The 21,021-nt window shown below is 43.6% G+C and overlaps 1 protein-coding gene across 2 annotated transcripts; it reads right to left on the bottom strand.

The window, feature by feature from the left end:
* Positions 1-546: 546 nt before the first annotated feature.
* RBSN (rabenosyn, RAB effector) lies at positions 547-19,750 on the bottom strand. 2 transcript variants are annotated; one of them, XM_077325312.1, is made up of 12 exons: positions 19,600-19,750; positions 17,367-17,653; positions 14,879-15,019; positions 13,607-13,707; positions 12,069-12,114; positions 11,820-11,981; positions 10,149-10,390; positions 9,224-9,294; positions 7,740-7,826; positions 6,229-6,331; positions 5,339-5,443; positions 547-4,239 (listed from the first exon to the last, which is right to left on the bottom strand). In XM_077325312.1, the coding sequence occupies exons 2-12, from the start codon at positions 17,527-17,529 to the stop codon at positions 3,085-3,087; spliced, it is 2,376 nt and encodes a 791-aa protein (XP_077181427.1). In that variant the 5' UTR covers positions 17,530-17,653; positions 19,600-19,750; the 3' UTR covers positions 547-3,084. The 2 variants fall into 2 exon arrangements, with proteins under 2 accessions (XP_077181427.1, XP_077181428.1); XM_077325313.1 differs by lacking the exon at positions 19,600-19,750 and adding an exon at positions 18,870-19,579.
* Positions 19,751-21,021: the final 1,271 nt, after the last annotated feature.

Raw genomic sequence — 21,021 nt, 5'->3', positions numbered from 1 at the left:
CTCGGAAGGATGGGAGGCTGAGTCAACCTTGAGCCGGCTGCTGGGATTGAACTCTCAGCCTCATGGGCAAAGCTTTCAGACAGCTGCCTTACCACTCTGCGCCACAAGAGGCTTTCTTCACAGGGTGGTTGTGAGGAAAAAATGGAGAACAATGTAAGTTGCTTTGGGTCCGTATTGGGAGAGAAAGGTGGGATATAAAGTAAATAACCTGTAGCTGTACAGTAGGTTGAATGAGGAAGTAAATTATCTGCAGTAGGTCCCTCTCTCTTGTTTTTGTGGTTCAAATGATACCGTAAGATGTAAATACTTCTTCTGTGCTGAAGATTAATGTAGAAATTTCAGAAGTGATGCTTAAGTGGCGAAAGACCAGGTTCATCGTTCCTTCACTAATACTTTTAAACTCCAGGGCTAGGGTAGGAGTGAGGCCTGTTAAAATGCTACAGGCGATACAATTAAGACTCAAAACAGGACACACAGAACTAGAACTACTGTCAGTTCATGTAGGATTTTAACCTCACCCTCTTGAAAAATCACTACCCATACACACAAAATAAACATGTTATTTTATTTCATTTCATCAGAAGGCTTGCAAACTAGAGTAGTGCATGCAAGTGTATAAACAGATGTCGTTAATGCTAAATTTCACGATGGCATGGTTTTGTTCCATTTCATAGTGTCAGTTCAGTAGTACAAATGGAAGGCTGGTCAAAAGGCAGTCTATCACAATCCTAGTGAGAAGTCACCTTTCACATTGACTTGCAGTCATGAGAGCTACAAACCAACAGGTGTTGGAAGAAGGACATCAGTACACAAATATGTCTTAAATCTATTAGGCTATGAAGTACATACAAACAAGGCAGAATGCAAGTAACGCTTTACATGGTTAAAAAAAGTGAAGCCACTGAAACATTTATTCTGGCTGGCTAGATGAAAAGGTGTTGGGTAAATCTGGTGCCCATCATAAATAGTTTGGCCTTACAAGACTCAATATGCCGTTACTGATAGAACCTGTAGGGCACTGTTAAAAAAGTGTAGAGACATAGCTAGGTTACTGCATTTTACCAGACACATATTCCCACTGGCTGTTGCTGATATTCAGCCTCAGTCCTACTAGGTTTGTTACAAGCACCACAAACTCCCTTTCCAAAAAATATTAAAGACATGAGCACTTTCTCGTGCAGTTATTGTAGTGAATGCTGGCTCTGAACAAATCGTTTCCCCAGGACAGCTGAAGCTGATTAAAAGAAGCTGTTTTTGAGGATGCAGCAAGTTAGCTGAGCCACAGCCTAAAGCCCCACTGGAAACAGATAAAGCTGTAATACATAAAATTTAGTATGTAAACTGCTGCCCTACTTCTCGACATTATTAACTGCCAACACAGCTTATTGAAAAAATTTCTCTGCGATACCTGGAGCCCAACGTTTTGCATCACCAAGTTAGCAAGTTTGCAATTAGCTAGTGTTCCTCTGCTTGCCGGTGACCCCTTTTCTCCATCTAGCATTTAGACTAATATTTGCCAAATGTGAGTGTAAAGTTCTGGATTTGTGCAGCAAACTTGGTAGACATCTTGGGGCCTTTGTCTCCCTGCCCCCCCTCCCCAAAAAAAGAAGTCCAGCTTCCCCTTCAAGTGGTGACAATTAAAAGCCCAAATTTGTACAGTACAAGTGAAAACCAACCAATGATACAATAGCCCCTCCTGCTGCAATTATTATGACTTTTTCCAAATATTCCAGTTCCTGTTTGGAAGGTTTTTCAAAAAAATATAGAAGACAGGCATTCACAGCTTAGCAAATGTGGAAACAAGCAGCAGCACCTCCACCATGACTGCTTCCCGGCCTCCATTTATGGAAGCAGGTCTTACATGGGCCCATCAGAGAAATGAACGGAAACTGCAGAGCCACTTGGGCCCGGTGGACTACAAGCCCAAGCTCCCTACCCTGAAGCACTCCTGAAACGGACGCTGTGGTCACTTTCACTCCAGGTACAAAGCAGCTGAGAAGATTCCTTGCTTTCCCTTATAGTTCAGGTTCAAGAGGAGGCAGACTTAGGCAGAGGTAACTGAAAGTCAGCTATAACTTTTTAACCTGTTATTTGTGAACTGGTCCCCATTTCGATTTGCCATTAGTAGCAGACCTCATGACATGTTGCCCTTACAGTAATTGCCAAAGAATACCAAATCCAAGACCATGCAGCAATCAGTTCGGCTATTGTGGCACCTCTACCCTTCCAGAAATCCCAGGAACTGTAGTTCCAGGTGATTACAAAATAAACAACTCAGCATCCTTGTGATATGTTCCTGGATTAAGCCATTATAATAAAGCCAGTTTAAGCTTGTAATGTAGATGAGAACTGGAAAAAATAGTTCATAATTTCAAGATGGGGTTCAAGGACTGATTCCTAAAACAAAGGTACCACATCTATTGCATCACAAATACCCATATCTAGTTTAAAATCCCTTTGTGTCATTTTTGTATTGCACAGTCAGATCATTGGCCTTTTAAATTCAACAGGTCACTGGATCTCAGGAGCCTGCTTTCTAACACTGGTTCTTTGCACACGCGGCAGGTGAACATGGCTCCGCCAGACGCGCTTGACGCAGCATTTACGAGACAATCTGGTCCCTTGGCTTGCGAAAAAAAATTGGCTCAGGAGGCCAGCTTCTAATACTGCGATAGCAACCACATACCAAGTGAAGGAGGGCAGGCTGCCTCGCTCCCAAGTGCTTGTGCTTGAAAGTCTCCACTTCCCCCATTAGGCCTCTGCCATCAGAAGCAGAGGAGATGCCAGAGAGCACAGCCATGCTCTTACAAAGTCTGTTTGTGATAAAAACTGGCTGTGAGTAATTTAAAAGAGATTCTAAAATGTAAAACAGGGTCTTAGGTTACCACAGCATTATATGTCGTGCGGACAATGTTTGCCATGTCTGACTAATAGTGAGAATGCCCAACACCAAAGTGCAGAAGATTGGATGCAGCCCCTAGAATTCCCCCTTGCCCCTGCTACTCATTGGAGTCCCATCTGCCTGGCCTCCGGGACAGATCAGGGACCGTCAAAGGGTGTGTGTGTGCAGATGTAGCCACTGGTTTAGCAGCTGGATTTCTCCTTTTGTTTTGCTAATGTGCGCTTCAGTTCTTTTAAATTCTCAGTCAGCACTTCTACCTCGTCCATCCGCCCACTGTGTTTGGCATCAAAAATATAAGCCTTGATATTATCTATCTGCTGGAGAAGCAATTCCTCTTCTATCGCATCTTCGCTCAACACTTCATTATCGTCATCGACTTCAAAGGGATTTGTGGAGGGATACGCTGGCTTAAGTGGGTTCCCGGCTTCCCGATTACCTACAGCCATGTGAAGTGAATTCCCAGTATCCTCTTCAAAAGGGTTTGCAGCCCTGGCAGCAACTCCATTGGCTTGCTGACAGTCTTCCTCCTCGTCAAATGGATTGTATTCTTTCAAGCCACTGTTCATGGCGTTGGTGGGCAAGGCAGCCGCAGGGGAAGAATCTTTAGGAAACGGATCACTGGGCGTCCCCCTTGGAGTGCCAATATCGACCTCCTCTTCAAAAGGGTTGAGGGCAATGGTCTTAGTGTGCTCTGGCCCTCTGTGGTGTTCTTGGGCTCCTGGAGGTTGGGCACAGAAGATGGGGCTCTCACCAGCCAGCACCTGCTCACTCCAACTGGGAGAAGAAACTTTACAGCCTGGGCTACTTTGGCTCAGGGTAGTATCTAGATCCAAAGCGTGTGCTATTTGGTTTAGACTGTCCGGGGCAATCTCTAATTTATTGTGCATCTCTCTGAAGTCCAGGGAGCGTGTCCTTGAGTGCTGGGACATTTTCTTCTTATGCTCCCTCTCCCATTCCTTTTCGCACAGGATCTGCAATTGTTCCCTCTGCATCTCCTCCACCTCAGCTTGCCTTTTGGAGAGTTCGATGGCTTTCTCTGTTTGTTGCTGGTCATATTCATCTTGCAGTTGCCGCAGGTTCTCCTGCAGCATCCGGACCTCATCTAGACGATCTGCGTCCTTTGCTTGTTTAATGAAGGACGTGATGTTGTCAATCTGCTGAAGAAGTGGGTCTGTGCACTCCTGCTGGCGAGAGATGCTGGCAGTAGGCAACCAGCCTTCCGCTTTCTTCACTGCAACCCTTTTGGGATGGGAGATCTCTCCATTGGATGCTGCTAAGGATCTGGAAACAACATCCATGTGCCTCTCTTCTAGTTTTCTGTGTGAGTCAAATGTTGCCTAGCAAAAGCAAGCAAAAGGAACAGCTCTTGAAGTTCCGTCTGTATGCAGTAACTAATGATACCAAAGAACAGGCTTTTTTCCCTTCCTTGCTCCATATTAGGGATCTCCCCTATCCCAGTATTGACATGTTCTAGTAATGCGCAAGCACTTTTTGTATTGAAAGAACATTCAAACAACTTTTGTTGATGGTTTAAAAATTAATGTTAACAGCCAGAGCCAGTCAAAGCAGCCGGGGCACTCTCGGCCCTCCTTGCCTGCCTCTAGGCCACGAGGTGGAAATATTGCTCTCCCTCTCCCTCCACCCAGTGGGAAGGAGAGATGCTGTCACTTGTCCCACTGGCCACGAGGAAGCAAAAAGCTGCCACTTGCCCGCTTTATCCCCTGCTGGCTAGGCAAGTTGGGGTGCAGCCACACCCACCCTACTCACACCCTAGTCCATGACACAGGCCAATGCCCCACCACCACCACAGGCGCCCTGGGAGCAGCCTTGGGGGAGGGATCACCATTTCATGATAGTTTGGTAGTGTGTGGGAGCTGCTGCAAGCCATTTCTTCATACACCTTGGTAAACAAGTTAAGTGCCAGGTTGTGTGGGAGAACTTAATGTGGTAGATTCTGCCCACACCAATGCTGCCTCAGTTTTCACGAGGGTGATACTAGGTTCCTCCCATATGGTCTGGAATTTATTTTTGCCAAGGAGTGTGGGAAGGGGCTGTTCTGCATCTACTCCAAACCACAGAAGTATCACAAGGAAAAGATTGGGAGTGCATCATGTCCCTAATGCAGCAGCACTTCACACTTTCTTGTGTGGTCCTAAGTGGCCTTTCCCCTCACAAGAGGACCATTTTTATGGATCTCACTGTGGCTCCCTACTGTGACTCCTATGGGGTTCATGGAGGTTATACTTCCCACAAATGTAGGGAGGAAAGAGTTGGGAAAGTCACTGTCTATCTCACTCTGTTTGCCACTGCACAGGCTCCAAGCCGGTGCTTTTACTTGCTTTCACAGTCATTCAAAAAGGTATTAATGATTCTTTTATCATAGCTAATATGCAGATATAAGGACTACTAGAAATATAATCTAACTGGAGCACTTACCTGTCTCTCCATCTGTAGTTTTCTGTCCATCTCATGTTTCTTTTTTTCTTTTAATTCTTCATATTGGTCTTTAGTTGGCAGGGACATCAGACCCAGCAACTTTTCCTGGGGGGGATTCAAACTATTATCTATCAGATCTAAAGTTCTCCCAAAACAAGACCTACAGATTTATGATTTCTACTGAGAAGACTGCTGTCTATGAATTTATCAAATACTTAAAAAATCTGTTTGCAGTCACCACTTCTAGTGTCTGCAATTCTTTAGCGGTGCAATCCTAAAAAGATTTACCGCAGTCTAAACCTGTTGAAATGAATGGGTTTAGGCTAGAATAACTAAATCAGCTATGCAGAATGTTTAGTCTTACTTCCGTTTGGACTTCAGAGATACACCAACAAAAGAAATACAGAAGAGTAGATCAGTTTCAGTCATATAACTGCCTCTGTGAATGAAACTACTCTCAACAACTTTCTAGAAATTTTTGGTAACCTCTGCAGACTAAGATGTAAATGGAAGCAATCTGTGTTCTGGCAGGAATGCAGCCAATTTTGTGTGAGCAGGGGAGTTCCCCACCACCACCCCAGAAAGATAAGGTTAATGACTTTTACCTACTTAATCTAGCACTAAGATACAATGCAAAAGCCTTCTACAGTCTTGTAAATGATCAGTGTAAATACTTAGCAACCTATGATGAATAAGAATCACAAGGGTTTGAAAACAAGAAGATCAATATTACAAATATTTGGGGTTTTTTTCTGAACCAGGATACCAAGCATTAAAATACCCTGCAAAATGTATCTTGCTTTCAATTATTGCATCACCATGTAATTATGTTTCTAAACACAGTGTAAACAGACACCTGAGACCAGCTCATACCACAGAAAAGTACCAACCTGCACAAAAAGTGTTGCTGAATATCTGATCATTCTCTGAAGCTGTAATGTTTTGGGGTGAGGTTGTGACTCGTCATTCAAGCCCAGAGTTAGGATTTTCTTGCTAAATCAAACACATAAATGTGTCAGCAATACCAGCAACAAGAAGTTATAACCACCTCCAGACTACAATCTAATTCTAAGAGAGCTGAGCAATATAACATCTATCTGGTTGATGTTTGCACAATTTAAGTTTAGTTTAAACCTCATTTTTGTATGTTTTTAATTAGTGTTGTTATGTTTACCTGTCATATACGGCTCTGAGCCAGTTTGCTGAGAGGGCTGCATAGAAATTAAATTGATACAAAATTTGTCCTCTCAGAGGGTATGTAGGACATGTACTTGCTCTGGAGTGACTTTGTCAGGGCAGCCTCCCTCCCTCGCAAACACACAGAGAGAAAGACAGACTCCTTCCCCCCCATCCGCCTTACCTCTTCTCTGCTTCTTCTCCCCTCCCTCACTGGCAAACACAGCTAGAAAGAGACTTCCCCCTCCCCAACTCTAATTTTCCCTATTGGTTTCCTATTGGTTTCCCAACCTCCCTCCCTCAAAGCAAGCAAACATGTGTACACACAGACACACGCTCCCTTCCCTTCTCCCCTTCCGCTTATCTGCTCCTCTGCTGCCTCGACCCCTGCGGGTCACACACACACGCGAGTATGCACACACATACACACACTCCCTTCTCTCCTCCCTCCTGCTTACCTGCTCCTACGCTGCTATCTCAGCCCACACGGTTCACACAGCAAGTGCCTAGGCCCCAGGAGACAACGTGGCTCCTGTGAAGGCCTTGGGGGCAAGGCAGCTGCTGCCTCAGCCCCTTCAGGTTGTAGAGCAGCTGCCCAGGCCCCAGGGGCTGGTGCAGCCACTTCAAATGCAGCCACTTCAAATGCCTTTAGGGTGGGCCAGCCGCTGCTTCAGCCCCAGCAGGTTGCGCAACGGCTGCCCAGGCCCCAGGGGCTGGCACGGCAGCTGGCTGGGCCCTTCATCTTCTGGCATGGGTGGAACGACAGATGTCATGTCCGTCTACATTTCTGTTTGACAAGGTGCACCAGAAGATGTGCCCCACATCAATAAACCACAATACACCTGTAAATCTTCCTACTCACAAATAGAGCTAAATGCTGGAGATTAAAAAGAGACAGTGTAGTGTGTGTGCACTTGGCTTGTGGTAGGCACATGACAGTATTTTATAAGCATTTTTAAGCCTGTTAATTCTATCCAGTCATAAAACTGTGTTACCTCATGTACATGCAAAATCAACAGAGACTAAAGTTTTATACTAGATTTAATTTCTACAGTCGCATCAAGTCAATTTCAGACTACAGCCCCACAGTCCAATCCAACTGTAGTCCCACTAAGGCAGTTATTACCATTTACTGACTGAAATCAATGGCCATCACTGTGCTCAGATTGTGCCCCAAAGACACCAATCATTGCAGAATCTCATCCCAACAGCTGGTCTTTCTTACCTTAAAGCATCTATTAATTCATACATTTTTTGCACCTCCATCCTCAGATCATTAGCATGTTCAAGACTGTAGGTTGTCTCCCCAGCACTGGAAGAAAGCAGGCTTGTTACAGACCTCTGGATACAGTCCTCATTGATACAGCAATTATTTTTATATATGAAGTGCTCTGCAGTCTTTAACTAAATTATCTTACCAAATTGCAAACCACGGGCCGCTCAACCAAATAATGTGTGAAATTAACAGATCTTTAAGTAAACTGCTATAAACATTAGTGCAAATTCTTAAGTTATTAGTTTTCCTTCAGCCCTTAACATTACACCAAGAGAATCTAGAGTTGTTTATCAAAACACTTCAGCCTGAGCTTCACTGTCAATTCAAAGGGGATCCAAAGATGTCAGCAATGCTGAATATTATGGATTTGTGGACACACTCAGTACCTTTGCTTTTTCGACAACAAAAGCTCCCCGTTTTAGATGGGGAACCAGCATCCTTCATGATTCATTCTATCAAGCACAAAGAAAACAGGCATCCCTGTACCTAAATCGCCCAGAGCCGTAGGAAAGGGCGGTATAAAAATCTAAATAAATAAATAGACTGACACAGGAAGAACACTGAAGTAAATGCAGAGGAGCCACCAGAAAAAGGCAGAGGTGGATTTTTGCTGCATTCCCTTCCAATCCCCAAGAAGTTTTCCAAATGTGCATAGACACACACACACAAAGCAGACTGCCCCAGCATTTCAGGGGGCAACTTAGGCTGCATCAGGAGGAAAGTCACATCCTACCAATGGAAATCCCTTCTGACCAAGAAATACTCCATGGAATCCTTGCCCTCATCATTCAGGTGGGCATTGGAAAGTTCACTAAGGCATTGAAACAAAACCCATTAAATGCTACGATTATGTTCTTTGTGATTATAAAGCAAATTATTATAACAACAAACATTTCTATCACTACCATTATCTGAAGAAGTGCGCACACACAAAAGCTCGTACCCAGCATTAAGCTTTGTTGCACAAAGATACCACTGGACTCAAACCTCACCGTATTGCTTCAGACCAACATGGCTATCCACTGAATCTACGCTTGCCTGAACATCTCCTAATGTGTTAGAACATTTCAAAAGGGAATGGCATCAAACCGAATTTTTTTTATCAAACTGCGACAAAGGAATATATCATGGGAGCACGTCATTATTTTACAATTAGTATGCCAGAAACATTCTCAAGCATCTGCTTATAAATTTTCTCTAACATTATGATAGTTCTCACTGACTAAAGGCACATTCATACATGCATCACACAGAACCTGCATGGAGACTTCTAGGACTCCAAAGGTAGAGTGTAAGGAGAACCATATCAAAATTATTAACACGCAATATTGGACTTTAGCAAAATATCTGTAGACATCTTTTTTCCTTCTTCATGTGTTTTAAAGAGAGCTTTTGTATTATATTTTAAAAGAAAACGTAGCTGGAAAGCTTACTTTAATGATTCTGCCATCTTTATATATTCTGGGGCCTTCTGATCCACTTTTTCCATGCAAAGTCGGAGTTTCTTGATTAATCAATAAAACCCATAGATTAGTTCTTATCCAGCATCCAAAGACATGCAGAATTATTTAGCATTTCTATTTTTCCTACTCTGTATATCAGATCTTTTTATAGCTGCTAGACTGACAAACCAGAAGATTTGTACAATGCCGGTAATCATAACTTACTGGATGCAACAACGCCTGTGATAGCAAATGACAGATTTGAAAAAAAAAACATTTCAAGTTCAAGCACATCTATCAAAGTGGCCCTGTCAATGATTAGCGATACTTCTAAGAATTGCAAAACTAAGGTTTAATCTGAACCGGTAAACCACCAGAATGCTTTCTTCCATTGCTTGGACCATCATCTGATACGAGATTCGTCCTCTAACAGCCTGGGCCACATATGACCAAGCAAATTGAAGAGTTTCAGTTCTAAATCCTCAACATTTTGTTTTCAACCTAACTTCACATTCCATCAGAAAAATGCCTCTTTTTAAGAAGACCTCCTAAATGAAATCGCCTTACCCGTCTCCCCGGTTATCTCTTCAGTGTCTCATTTGCAGACTGCAGGACCCAGGAAAGGCTTATTTTCTTTGTATCTTAAACCAGGGGTAGTCAACCTGGGGTCCTCCAGAGGTCCATGGACTACAATTCCCATGAGCCCCTGCCAGCATTTGCTGGCAGGGGCTTATGGGCATTGTAGTCCATGGACCTCTGGAGGACCCCAGGTTGACTACCCCTGTCTTAAACCCTAAACACTGCATTAGGCTCTATTTGAATAATGGCTAAAAATACTCTGCAACTTATCCCAAGTTCCATTTTTCTTCCACTCGCTTCCAACCTCCCTCCTCCGATTTTACAAATGCCACTTTACCTCATAGAGTTTCACAATGTCTGGCGTGTGCTCTTGCTCATCAATCTGCTGCTCCCTTTTGAGCAGGGTATCTTTGCAGTGCCTGCAACACCGGATTCGATCATCATCCCTTTCCTCCAGGACAGAGCTCACACTGTTCATACTACTAATGCTGCCACGGCGAGAGCCATGGACACTGTTGGGTGAGCAGTTTGGGCTCGTATGAGAGGCCAAGACCTCCTTGCTGGCAGTGGTGAGCTTACCTGGAAGGACACATCAATGTCTCATAAGGAACAGAAGGCAACATCCACTTTATAGGGCACTGGCCTGGAACCAAAGTCCAAGCACTCAGCTCAGCACCAGTACCTGTCCGAAAATGGCAATAGCCTAATTTGCAGGCTATTGTTAGGAAGAATTAAATCAAGATTTTTCTCTGTCATGCAAAAAAATGATTTTTAAAAGAAGCATTATTGTACAGAACTACTGGGGTAGTTGGATACTGAACAGCACAGCAATACAACTGCAGGACAGGTAGGACTAATCCCTAAGCAGGGTTTGTTCCAAGGATAGCCATTTTCCAAAGACTGAATCATTCCTGTTTTATGGGTTGGATCCAGATTAACCTTTCCACGCGTGCAAGGATTTCTGACCATGAAGAATGACCGCCCAAAATGTCCTCCAGACTTCTTGTTGGGATCCTCTCTTCCAAAAGAACAGGATTTTGTGGAGCATTTCAGGCTGCTATGGAAGGGGGGGGGGGGAAGGAATATAAAGTTCTGTGAACAGTAATCTTTGGCCCATAGAAATATCCAGTCTGGACTCAAGCCTACAACTCTGCTACCATTTAGCAATATCTCTAAAGTTGCCAACCTGTTGTATTTTTTTTAAGATTAATTATCCATCGACATGAGTTTTCATTGGATGATTACCCTAGTTACAGAATCTCACGCCTATTCCTTAGAATAATGCACCATGTACTGTATTCATGCACCTCTTGGACTGTCTCTCAAGGGATCTCTGTCGCTAGCTAACTGAGCTCTGTGGTGCATCAGGCAACCGGCTTCATGCCTGGCTATCGTTTTTCTTCAATAGAGAGGCTTCGCGTTCTCACCATGCAAACACACATAACTTGTTCTTATTTAAATTAATTGCTTAAATGGGAACTTTGATGCCATATAACCTTATGGAGGCATACCAGATTCAACTGGCAAGAAAGAAGTTGAAGATCTGATTTGGCTGCACACAAATCACCTGTGAGCTTTCTGTATCTTTGAGAGAAAGGCAATTTTAAAAACAAATTCTATTACAGCCATTTTATAAATTGGACTTTTAAAAAGTCTGACCAGATTATTACGTTCTCCAGGTGGACTGAGTCCGTCTGTAGACTGATGAGACAAATCATCTTGATCTTAAGATAAACAGAATGACCAGGAATTATAATGGCGGAAACTTGTGAAAACGATGTGCCTTAGCTATATAAATGTGAGTTCATGGACTTACAGAGTAAAGTGAGTATTTTAACGTTTAAGCAACACCCTTTATCAGCAAAATGTCTTGTAAATTGGAAGGCAGGAGTTAATATATGGAACTATAAACCATAGGATTGCAAATATATTTGAGAGGAATTAAAGCAGAATTGGAAAAACATCGCTATAGGAACCCAAATTACTTATACCGCACCACTGTACTCACTTGCAAAGGGAAGGCTGACCAGTTCCATGCACTTCTTGCACATGATAGACCCACAAAGGCGGCAGTGGTGACGTCGGTTCCGAATGCTGAACTTAGTACCACAGTCGGGACAAAATGGCACATCTTGATCGTTAACCCAAGGCACAACAGACTTCTCTATTGCTGTCATAGGATGAAAAAGCCGTCAAATAAAATTGCCGATGTCCCAGCTGGAAGCCACTAGCAAATGTCTAGGCTGCTAGCACCTACCTCTTATCTTCGCAGAATCCGTATTGGTTCTGTCGAAGGAAGTAAGCTGACAAAGGAGAAGGACCACAAAAGAGATCAGTCAAGTATTGAGGCAAAATTGCAACTGCACAATGCTTAAAAATACCATAACTGGCTAATGAAAGAACCAAAATCTCTGCCTTCTTCTTGTTCCTTTTAGAACCTTCTAGACTTTATAAAATCACCCTTGTGCATAACTTTGTTACCTCAGTGCTGGCCAAACATTTTAAGAGCCACTACAGCAGTGTCCATAAGGGAATACAGGCAGGGGAAAACAGAAAGAAAATTTAAGCAGACTGGTAAGAAAACTCTGAGACAATCTGTTTAAGGGGGAGGAGAGAACTATGTATAGCAAACAGAGGAGGAGGAGGAGAGCTGATTTTTTGTACCCCACTTTTAACGACCCAAAGAAGTCTCAAAGTGGTCTAAATAAGTAAAATAAATAAATCTTTATTCCTCTAAACCAGTGGTCCCCAACCTTTCTGAGGTTGGGGACCGGCAGGGCATTGGGGCGCGGCCCGCGGCCCACGCATCGGCCGCGCCCACGCATCGGGCCGCACTCACGCATCGGGCCGCACCCGCGGGCTGTGCCTGCGCATCGGGCCGCACCCACATGGGCGCGGCCGGCCCTGATTCCCTCTCCCCGCCCTCCCGCAGTAAGAAGCTTCCCGGGCAGCAAGCCTGCGACCTGGGAAGTTTTTTACTGCGGGGGGGGGGGAGAGGGAGCCGCGGCCCGGCGCCATGGCCTTCGCAGCCCGGCACCGGGCCGCGGCCCGCAGGTTGGGGACCACTGCTCTAAACCGCTGTTCCAACACAGTTCAGGGTGTATGACAACATCATTGCAATAGCCTTCCCTTCCTCTTCACACAACAGGCACCCTGTGAGGTAGGTGGGGCTGAGACAGCTGTGAAAGAACTGCTCTGTGTGAACAGCTCTGAGAGAACTGTGACTGGCCAAAGGTCACCCAGCTGGCTGCATGTGAAGGAGTGGGGAATCAAGCCTGGTTCTCTACAGGCCACCACTGTTAACCACTACACCAAGCTAGCCCTCTTTGTATCTTAAACCAGGGGTAGTTTGTATCTTAAACCAGGGGTAGGAAAATAAAGAGATTCTAAAACTTCAAACCTCAAAATTAACGTAGGCACAAAACCTGCAAAGGAGAGCATAGAGGATTTCACAGTCTTCTCAGTTCTGAACACACAGTCTTCGGAGCAGGAGGCAGAGTCATTGTATGTGATAGCTGACGGTTCCGCCAATGGAAAATGGCACTAAAGCTTCATCAGAAATACCTTTACAGATTTTAGACCCACATAATTCATCTCATCTCCAGATTTTCTTTGACAAGAAAATGCTGAAGAGATAACACTGGCTACTCTGCCTGCACTCAGCAATCTGCTCTAAAATTATAATTGGACCTTGGGCAGCAAAAGAACTCAAAAGCAGTATTTGTAGCGTATAAAAATGGTTCAGGTACAATTGCTAAGCATTTCTACAGGGGGAGAAGAAAACAGCCAATTTACCTTCTCTAACCTGATTATTAATTTATTGACTTCCACAACATAGTGATCAATTCTGGCTGCTCTGTGCTTCTTAAAATCGGCAAGATGGCTCCTTCCAGCACCTGATAAAAAATAAACAAGTCAAGAAGCTCTCTAGGTCCACTCGATTTTATACCCTCAGTTAACTGTTATTTTTATTATGATCTGGTATCTCTGGCTCTTTGTTGCTGCTTGTGCACTAAATCCAGCATGAAATAAGGGCATCTTAGGTTTTCTGTGCTGTTTCTTGTATCCTGATGCAGCCTTCACTGAGTCACAGAGTACTTGCTTCCACCGATAAAATGGCATTATGGCTGCTGCAAGTTCTCCCAAATCTCTCCCTTAATAAACCAAACCCCCTTAGTAAGAGAGATATTCCTAAGCACTTTGAACTTGTAATTTGTATGTTCTTACTGAAACTGAAACAAGGCAGCCCTGGGATGTTTGGGGGAAAGGTGGGTATATAAGTATTGTAAACATCCAGTCACCTACAAACTATAAAAATCAGTTTGCATATTAACCTTAAAACATAATTAAGCAACATATTCCAACTGCACCATTTTTCAGGGACGGGCAAGAGACAAAACAGCAAGTTGTTCACTGTGTAATGCAACATTGTTCCCCAGATATATTGCCATGTTTCAAAAGGCACACTCTTCTGAAGGCACCCATTTTCCTGTTCACCACTGTGTTATGTTAAAGGTCCTCCTGGCCTTCAAGAACATCATAGGGGGTAATGCCAACTTTGACTTTCTGAACTAGAGGCCCTACTGCACACAGATCTTGCTACATTGGACAACTCTAACCTAAGCGGTGTGCCTCAAAGATGTCACAGTGTGGTATCAATACAACCAGCCTCTTATGCTGTAGCTATGGCCAAGTTCCCGGGCAGATCCCACTCTTCACATGATTCATGCACCCCACTTTAGGTTTGCAAAAGAATGCCATATAGCGAGCAAATCAGCATGCCACACAAATTTTAAAAACAGAGACTCGTACAGTATAAGTGCAATATAAACTGACGTGACAAAGCATAAAGCTAAGCAAACAAGCTTAAGAAAAAAAACGAAGACAACAAAAGTCTAATGGAATTTAATTATCTATACGTTGCCCTAGAACCTAATAAATTTCATTCAGTTAAATTGCCAGTTGATGCTTCTTAATTTTAACATCAGTAGAGACAGAACCTACTGGACATAAGAGTGTGTTTCCTGTGGAGCTTTTCTGTTATGCCCACCATTCTTGATTAGTTACCTAATTCCTGGGGTTCCCACATATATGGATCCACTCCACCATAGCTGTAAGATTCATATCGCTCCTGAGGACCTCCATCACTTCGGTCATCTTCTCGTTTCAAGAGTTTATTCTTTGCTTTTTTTGCTTTTTGGACCAGATCTGAAAGATGGTCAAATAGTAGATAGGTCAATGGGCTTAGAAGGGTGTAACTCTGTTTTGGATTGTGCTGCTAATTACACTATAAGAGAGCTTCTCATTTCTCATACGCTCTTTATGCTACTTGTCTCTGAGACCCTGACCATTCTCCTTCTCCACCTGCAAAATCCTGGGGGTTTTCCCACCAACTCTTAGGAATGTTATGCACATTAATCAGACGTTTGCAAGAAACCCTGAAGATGACTAGAGCTATGTAAACGCTTCACATAAGAACACAGCTCTGATAAAATACTCCTACTTGGCTCAACCTAGTGGGAATACAAATGTGTCAGTTAACCACCAAGTTCAATTATTGGCAGCTCACAGGAATATGTTGTTCCCTGAGACAAAGGCTTAATTTGGAAAGCAATCTGTGAAACAGAACACTGGACAAGAGCGTTTTAAAGGTAGTGTAGTGACGCATTTAACAATCTTCAGAGAGCTGGGAAACAACTTGTTACAAGTAAAGGAAATTAACACCTCAACAAAACCACTTGCTTCTTGCAATTCACCAAGGCTGTTTTGAACAGAGAGAAGTGCCTCATAAGTAACCACTGAATACCAATTCTTATACTTCATAGCCAAACCGGTTCTTGAGGTCTGGTTAGTCATTTGTATACTAAATGTTTTAAATGCTATGGCCATTAAGGGTTGCCATATTTTATCCTTTGAGAGTGCTCCTAAGAATCGTTTTCTGAAAACATTGTGTGTGTCAAAATCACCAAGACAGTAGGACTCCAAGGCAAAAACATCCTAATTGTGTATGGATCCAACAAGTTAGAAAAGCTGACGTGGTATAGTGGTTTAGAGTCTCAGACTAGAATCTGGAAGATCCAGGTTCCAATCCGGGCTCATGCCATCAAAACAACCTCGTATGATTGTTGTAAGGATAAAAGTGAAGGAGAGGAGAATGATATAAAGTACTCTGGGTCTCCAATGGAGAGAAAAGTGGGATATTTTATTTAGATTATACCTCACCATTCCCCGAGGGCTCAATGAATTAAACAAATATGCATAAATATTTTACAAGTGACGTTTTAGATCCCACTTTGGAAAGCAGTGTCATGTGGTTAAACAGCTTCAAGTAGTAAAGAGCTCAGAGACTGTGACACATCACACACAATGGGTTGATCCCAGGGTTCTTTTCTATAATTAAGGGCTGCAAAGAAAGGCTCTGCCATTAGCAGCATGGAGCCTTTAGATCCAACCTATGGCTTGTTATGACAAACTATGCCAGTTATAATATAAATTGCCAAGTATAATATAAATTGAAGATTTAAAATTGAGGGGGGAAGACAGAGGATAGAAGAAATTACAAGCCTATTTTAATGTATTTCAAGCAAGATATAGAGGTCCTAGCCTATGTTATTTTAAACTCAGAGAAATGATCATAACTGGCATCCCAACAGACCAAATTCAGTACACTTCCTATTGTTAACCATTTCAATCCAGTTTTTGGCTTAACCTGAACCCCTCCTCCACATGCATAGCCAGAGCCAAACATGGAGGAGTTTAAAGGTGTATCAGAATCTGTCTTTAGATAGCTTTCTGAATACAAGAATACAAGGGGGAAAAGGCAAGAGAAGGACTGCGAATGCAAATAAGCACAAGTGTGTGTATCCCACATTTTAAATAGTATGGTCCTCTGGTCTTGTTGGAGAATTCAAGTTTCCAAGTTCCATCAAAATCTTCAACAACATAAATATTTCACACCTGTATACCACCACAGTCAGAATTTGAATTTATTACAAATTTGATTTGCCATGAAGAAAAAACTGTTCCTTTTTCCTATGAGAAAAGCTCCATTAAAACCTAAAGTATATATACTTTTATCAACCAAAGACCCTTATATCAACAAGTAAGCCCAGTGAAAGAAATCATCTTGCCCATTCTGTTTTCAGAATCAGTGGCACAGCTAGCGCTATTTTGTATCAATTAATCAATGCTTCTAATTACCAAAAAAGCTGGCTACAGCCTTTGCTTGCATATTGCATCCTTAATTTTGCTATGTGTTCTATAATCCACTATAATCAAATTATTTCAATAAAGGAATTATCTCCTGCAGTGTTCATTACAAAAATCTACAGCCTTATGTTCATCAGTGTACTTAGTATGTTGAACTGATCCTGCAACCAACTGTCCACCTGCTAGTTATTTGCCATTCCATTCTACCTGATGTTTGGTGCTACTCAAAAGGTTACATACACCTACAGTTATAAAGAAAAAACGGCTTAGTGAGAGCTATAATTTTACCAATCAGCCATGACACCAGACATTTAGAACAATACAGAGCAGATACAGTGTTTCTTACTTCTAAGCTGTCCTTTGACATCTTTGTCTTCACTTGAATGTTCTTCTTCGTAATGAGACTGGAGCTGATAAAATGACTGCAAATCCTTCAGACACAAGGGGCACAGAAAGCCCTCTCGCACCTCCCCAGGGTCATCAAATGGAGGTGTGTAGCTTGCTGCCATAGTGGGCCAGGGACTCAAAAGCTAAACCGACTCCAAATCTCAGCAGCGTTGAAGCAATGATATGCCATTCAACATGACGGAAGGACTAACGGAGGGAAAATGGTAAAGTGTGCAAAGCATTGCCCTGAAACAGACCCAAATAATGATTTTAAACAAAATGAAATCACAATTTTTTTCTGATCTTTTTCTAATTCTTCAACCCGCCGCCCTCCTTGGTGGCTCAAAGAAACCAAGCTGCTATTACAGAATTAACTAGGGAGAGAAAAGGGGTACACTTTTAGCATATCTCTCCTGCATTGTCTGACTATTAGGTTTCTGTCCTTCACTCTGCACAGGCATGTATTATTAAGTTATTGAAACCTGTAGACACCAATCAGTAAATAATTTTAAAAACATTAACAGTATAACAGAAGCAGTAGCAATAAAAATCCTGAGAGTTCAGTTGTCTACCAAAGGTATGAAGTGACAAAGAAGTCTTTTAGCTTATACCTCAAATCCAGTAAGATTGAGACCTCATCTTACCATTTTATCTAATTTAGGAGCCTCCTTAAAATCCTCTAATAAGCTAACTATCCAAGAACGTTAAGGTGATTTCCAGGAATGAATGGAATTCCATTTATGGAATACTTTTTCCAGAACCATTCATATGGGCTCATACTTAGTCTCAAACGAAAGATTATCATTTTGACAGACAACTGAACTCTCAGGGGTAAAAGGGATCACTCTGCCTAGCAAAGCAGCCTTGCAGGCCCTTAAATTGTTCCAAAGGGGTTGCAAAACAGAGCTGTTCCACCAGACCTATGATTGAGGCCTAAAGCAAAAAAACATCAAAACACAGCTGGCCTCTCCGCCCAAATCCACCCAATCAAACTGCATTCAAAGATCATACTCACAACTTCCTCTCTCCATTCCTTGGAATAGGAGACAGACCAAGCAGACTAGTGTTATTTATTGCATTTTACATTGAATGAATTTAAATTTTAAACTTTAATTATATTATTGTATTTTAATGTGTTTGAACAGCCCTGAGCCTTAAGGGAAAGGTGGCATATAAATACAAAAATAAAATAAGTATTGCTACTGGTACTGCTACTGATTTTAATATTATTTGGGAGGTTTTACTAGGATTTGTGTTCCTTGTTCGTCAGTGTTTACCGTTTTGTTTATCCTGTACGTGACCTTGAAGAAAGTAAAGTAATTAAATGAGAACCAAGCCTGAGTCCAGTGGCACCTTTAAGACCAACAAAGTTATATTCAACGTCAATAAAACTTTGTTGGTGTTAAAGGTGCCATTGGACTCAAACTTGCTTCTGCTGCTTCAGACCAACATGACTACCCACCTGAGTCTTCCAGGTTCAAAGCTCCATTCTGGAGGGCACTGAGCCAGTCACACACTCTCAGCCTCACCCCACCTCAGCCTTCCTCACCTCGAGAAGGTGTCTTTCCCATGACCAAGCTGCTGATATGTAACTAAACTAGAAATGCCAAAGACTGAACCTGGCCCCTTCTACTTGTAAAACAGCTGGGCTGATGCAGAACCCCAGTCAAAACACCCAGTTTTTTCATAGTCCTAGTAAATCAGCAGTGGAACCGACTGCTAAGGCGGTGGCGAGCTCCCCCTCACAGTCTTCAAGCAGCCTCCGGACAGATCCTTATCCTGGATGCTTGGGGCTGACCCCGCATGGAGCAGGGGGCTGGACTGGAAGGCCTGTCTGGCCCCTTCCAGCTCTTCTATGAGAGCGAGCGGAGGATGGCTGCTTTGACAGGCGCTACTCACAGTCCTCAGGGGGAATGCCCAGCCAGACATCTGGGAGATCCCTTCCAGCCACGGTCGCCCTGGCCTCCCACCCCAACAAGCACCTCCACGCGGGGCTGGGTGGGTGGGGTGTTGCTGCCCCCCTTCCCTTGAGCCGAGCGGCAGAGGCCGAGGGCAGCCTGACCCGCGGGGGTGGAAAGGCCCCCTGACTCGCACCCGGGAGGCCGCGGCTCATTCACACGAGCACGGCAGGAAGGAGGGAGGGGGCGGGCACGAGCAGCCCCATCGCGCCGCCAGGAGAGGCCGGGTCTCACCTCAGCCTCCAGAGGGCGGCCACGGCGATCGCGTCGGAAAGGCCGGACCCCGCCCCAAAGGACCGCGCGGGGGGGGGGGGCGCTTCTCACGGGCGGCAGCCTCCGGCCGAGCGCCGAACCACCGATGAGCAGGAGGGAAGGAGGGGCGCTCATCCGGGGCGGGGAGGCCGGGCGCGAGCCGAAAAGCCTGGCTGCGGCGAGTGTCGAAAAATCGATGAGAGCCGCCGCAGCAGCAGCAGGGCGGCGAAGGGGAGGGTTGCTCTGGCCAGTGCGTGCAGATTCCGCCTGGGGGCTTTGGGGTCGCTGGGTTTGGACATTCAAAAGGTCGCGGGAAGATGCGAATTTGTTAATTCGTTGACGCCATTGATCGAAAGCGTGTCCGAAAGGGGTGTAAACCTGTGCCAGATTGCCCTAATGTAGTGTAAGGAAATCAAAGTGGCACAAAGGAATGTCAAAAATAATTTTAAAATGCGCTATTTATTTACTTGCCGAGCTGCCTTCACAATTTTGCGAAACAGCCCGCTCGTTTACTAATTTATCACGCGCTTGTGCGAAAGAACGCGGAACTATTTGCACCGTCATGCTTTTGAATGTCTAAAACGGGTAGTCAAACTGCGGCCCTCCAGATGTCCATGGACTACAATTCCCAGGAGCCCCCTGCCAGCATTCGCTGGCAGGGGCTCCTGGGAATTGTAGTCCATGGACATCTGGAGGGCCGCAGTTTGACTACCCCTGGTCTAAAAGATCCAAGTTTTAAGCACTTTTTGTTTTAAAGCAGGTGAGCAGTATTGCGGTGTTAGAATAATCCCTGTTCAGAAGTAAGTACATCTAGTCCCCTTTTATTCAATGGGGCTTATACTTAAGGAAGTGTTCTAGGATTGCAGTAAAAATGGATTACAGTCACAAACCATTCTTGATCATTTACATTTACAGCGTCTAGCAAGTTATTTCTAAATTTAAAAGCCAAGCAGTTGATAAAGAGGTTTTAGGCATAAGAACAAAATTTACCTTTAAAAGAAAGCAAAACCCCAGTGTTTCTCTCCGAAATCCTTACAGCAATGTTTGCCTCCAAAACTGATCGGGGAACAAGATAAAATCATGAACTTACAGCCTAATATTCTTTTCTACTTGCAGAAGGCTTTGTTGCCCATGGGAGATGGAAGAGAAGTGATTGTTACAGTAGACCTCCCCATCCACTTCACTCCCCAGGGTTCCCTTTAAAAGTTCCCTTCAATCTTAGTGGAGGTCTCAGTGTGGTAGAAAGGTTAAAATATTTTTTTGAAGGTAAAATATTTTTATTAAATTATCTCCATTCTACAACACACTTTATATACAGCTGATTTTTCAAAATATATAGAACTCTTTTATGTACAAATCTTTCAAGTAACTAACTCCAGCTTACAAATTACACAATTGAACATT

Source organism: Paroedura picta, chromosome 3, assembly GCF_049243985.1.
Source record: "Paroedura picta isolate Pp20150507F chromosome 3, Ppicta_v3.0, whole genome shotgun sequence".
NCBI classification, from domain to species: domain Eukaryota; kingdom Metazoa; phylum Chordata; class Lepidosauria; order Squamata; family Gekkonidae; genus Paroedura; species Paroedura picta.
This window is presented reverse-complemented; position numbering and strand designations above follow the sequence as displayed.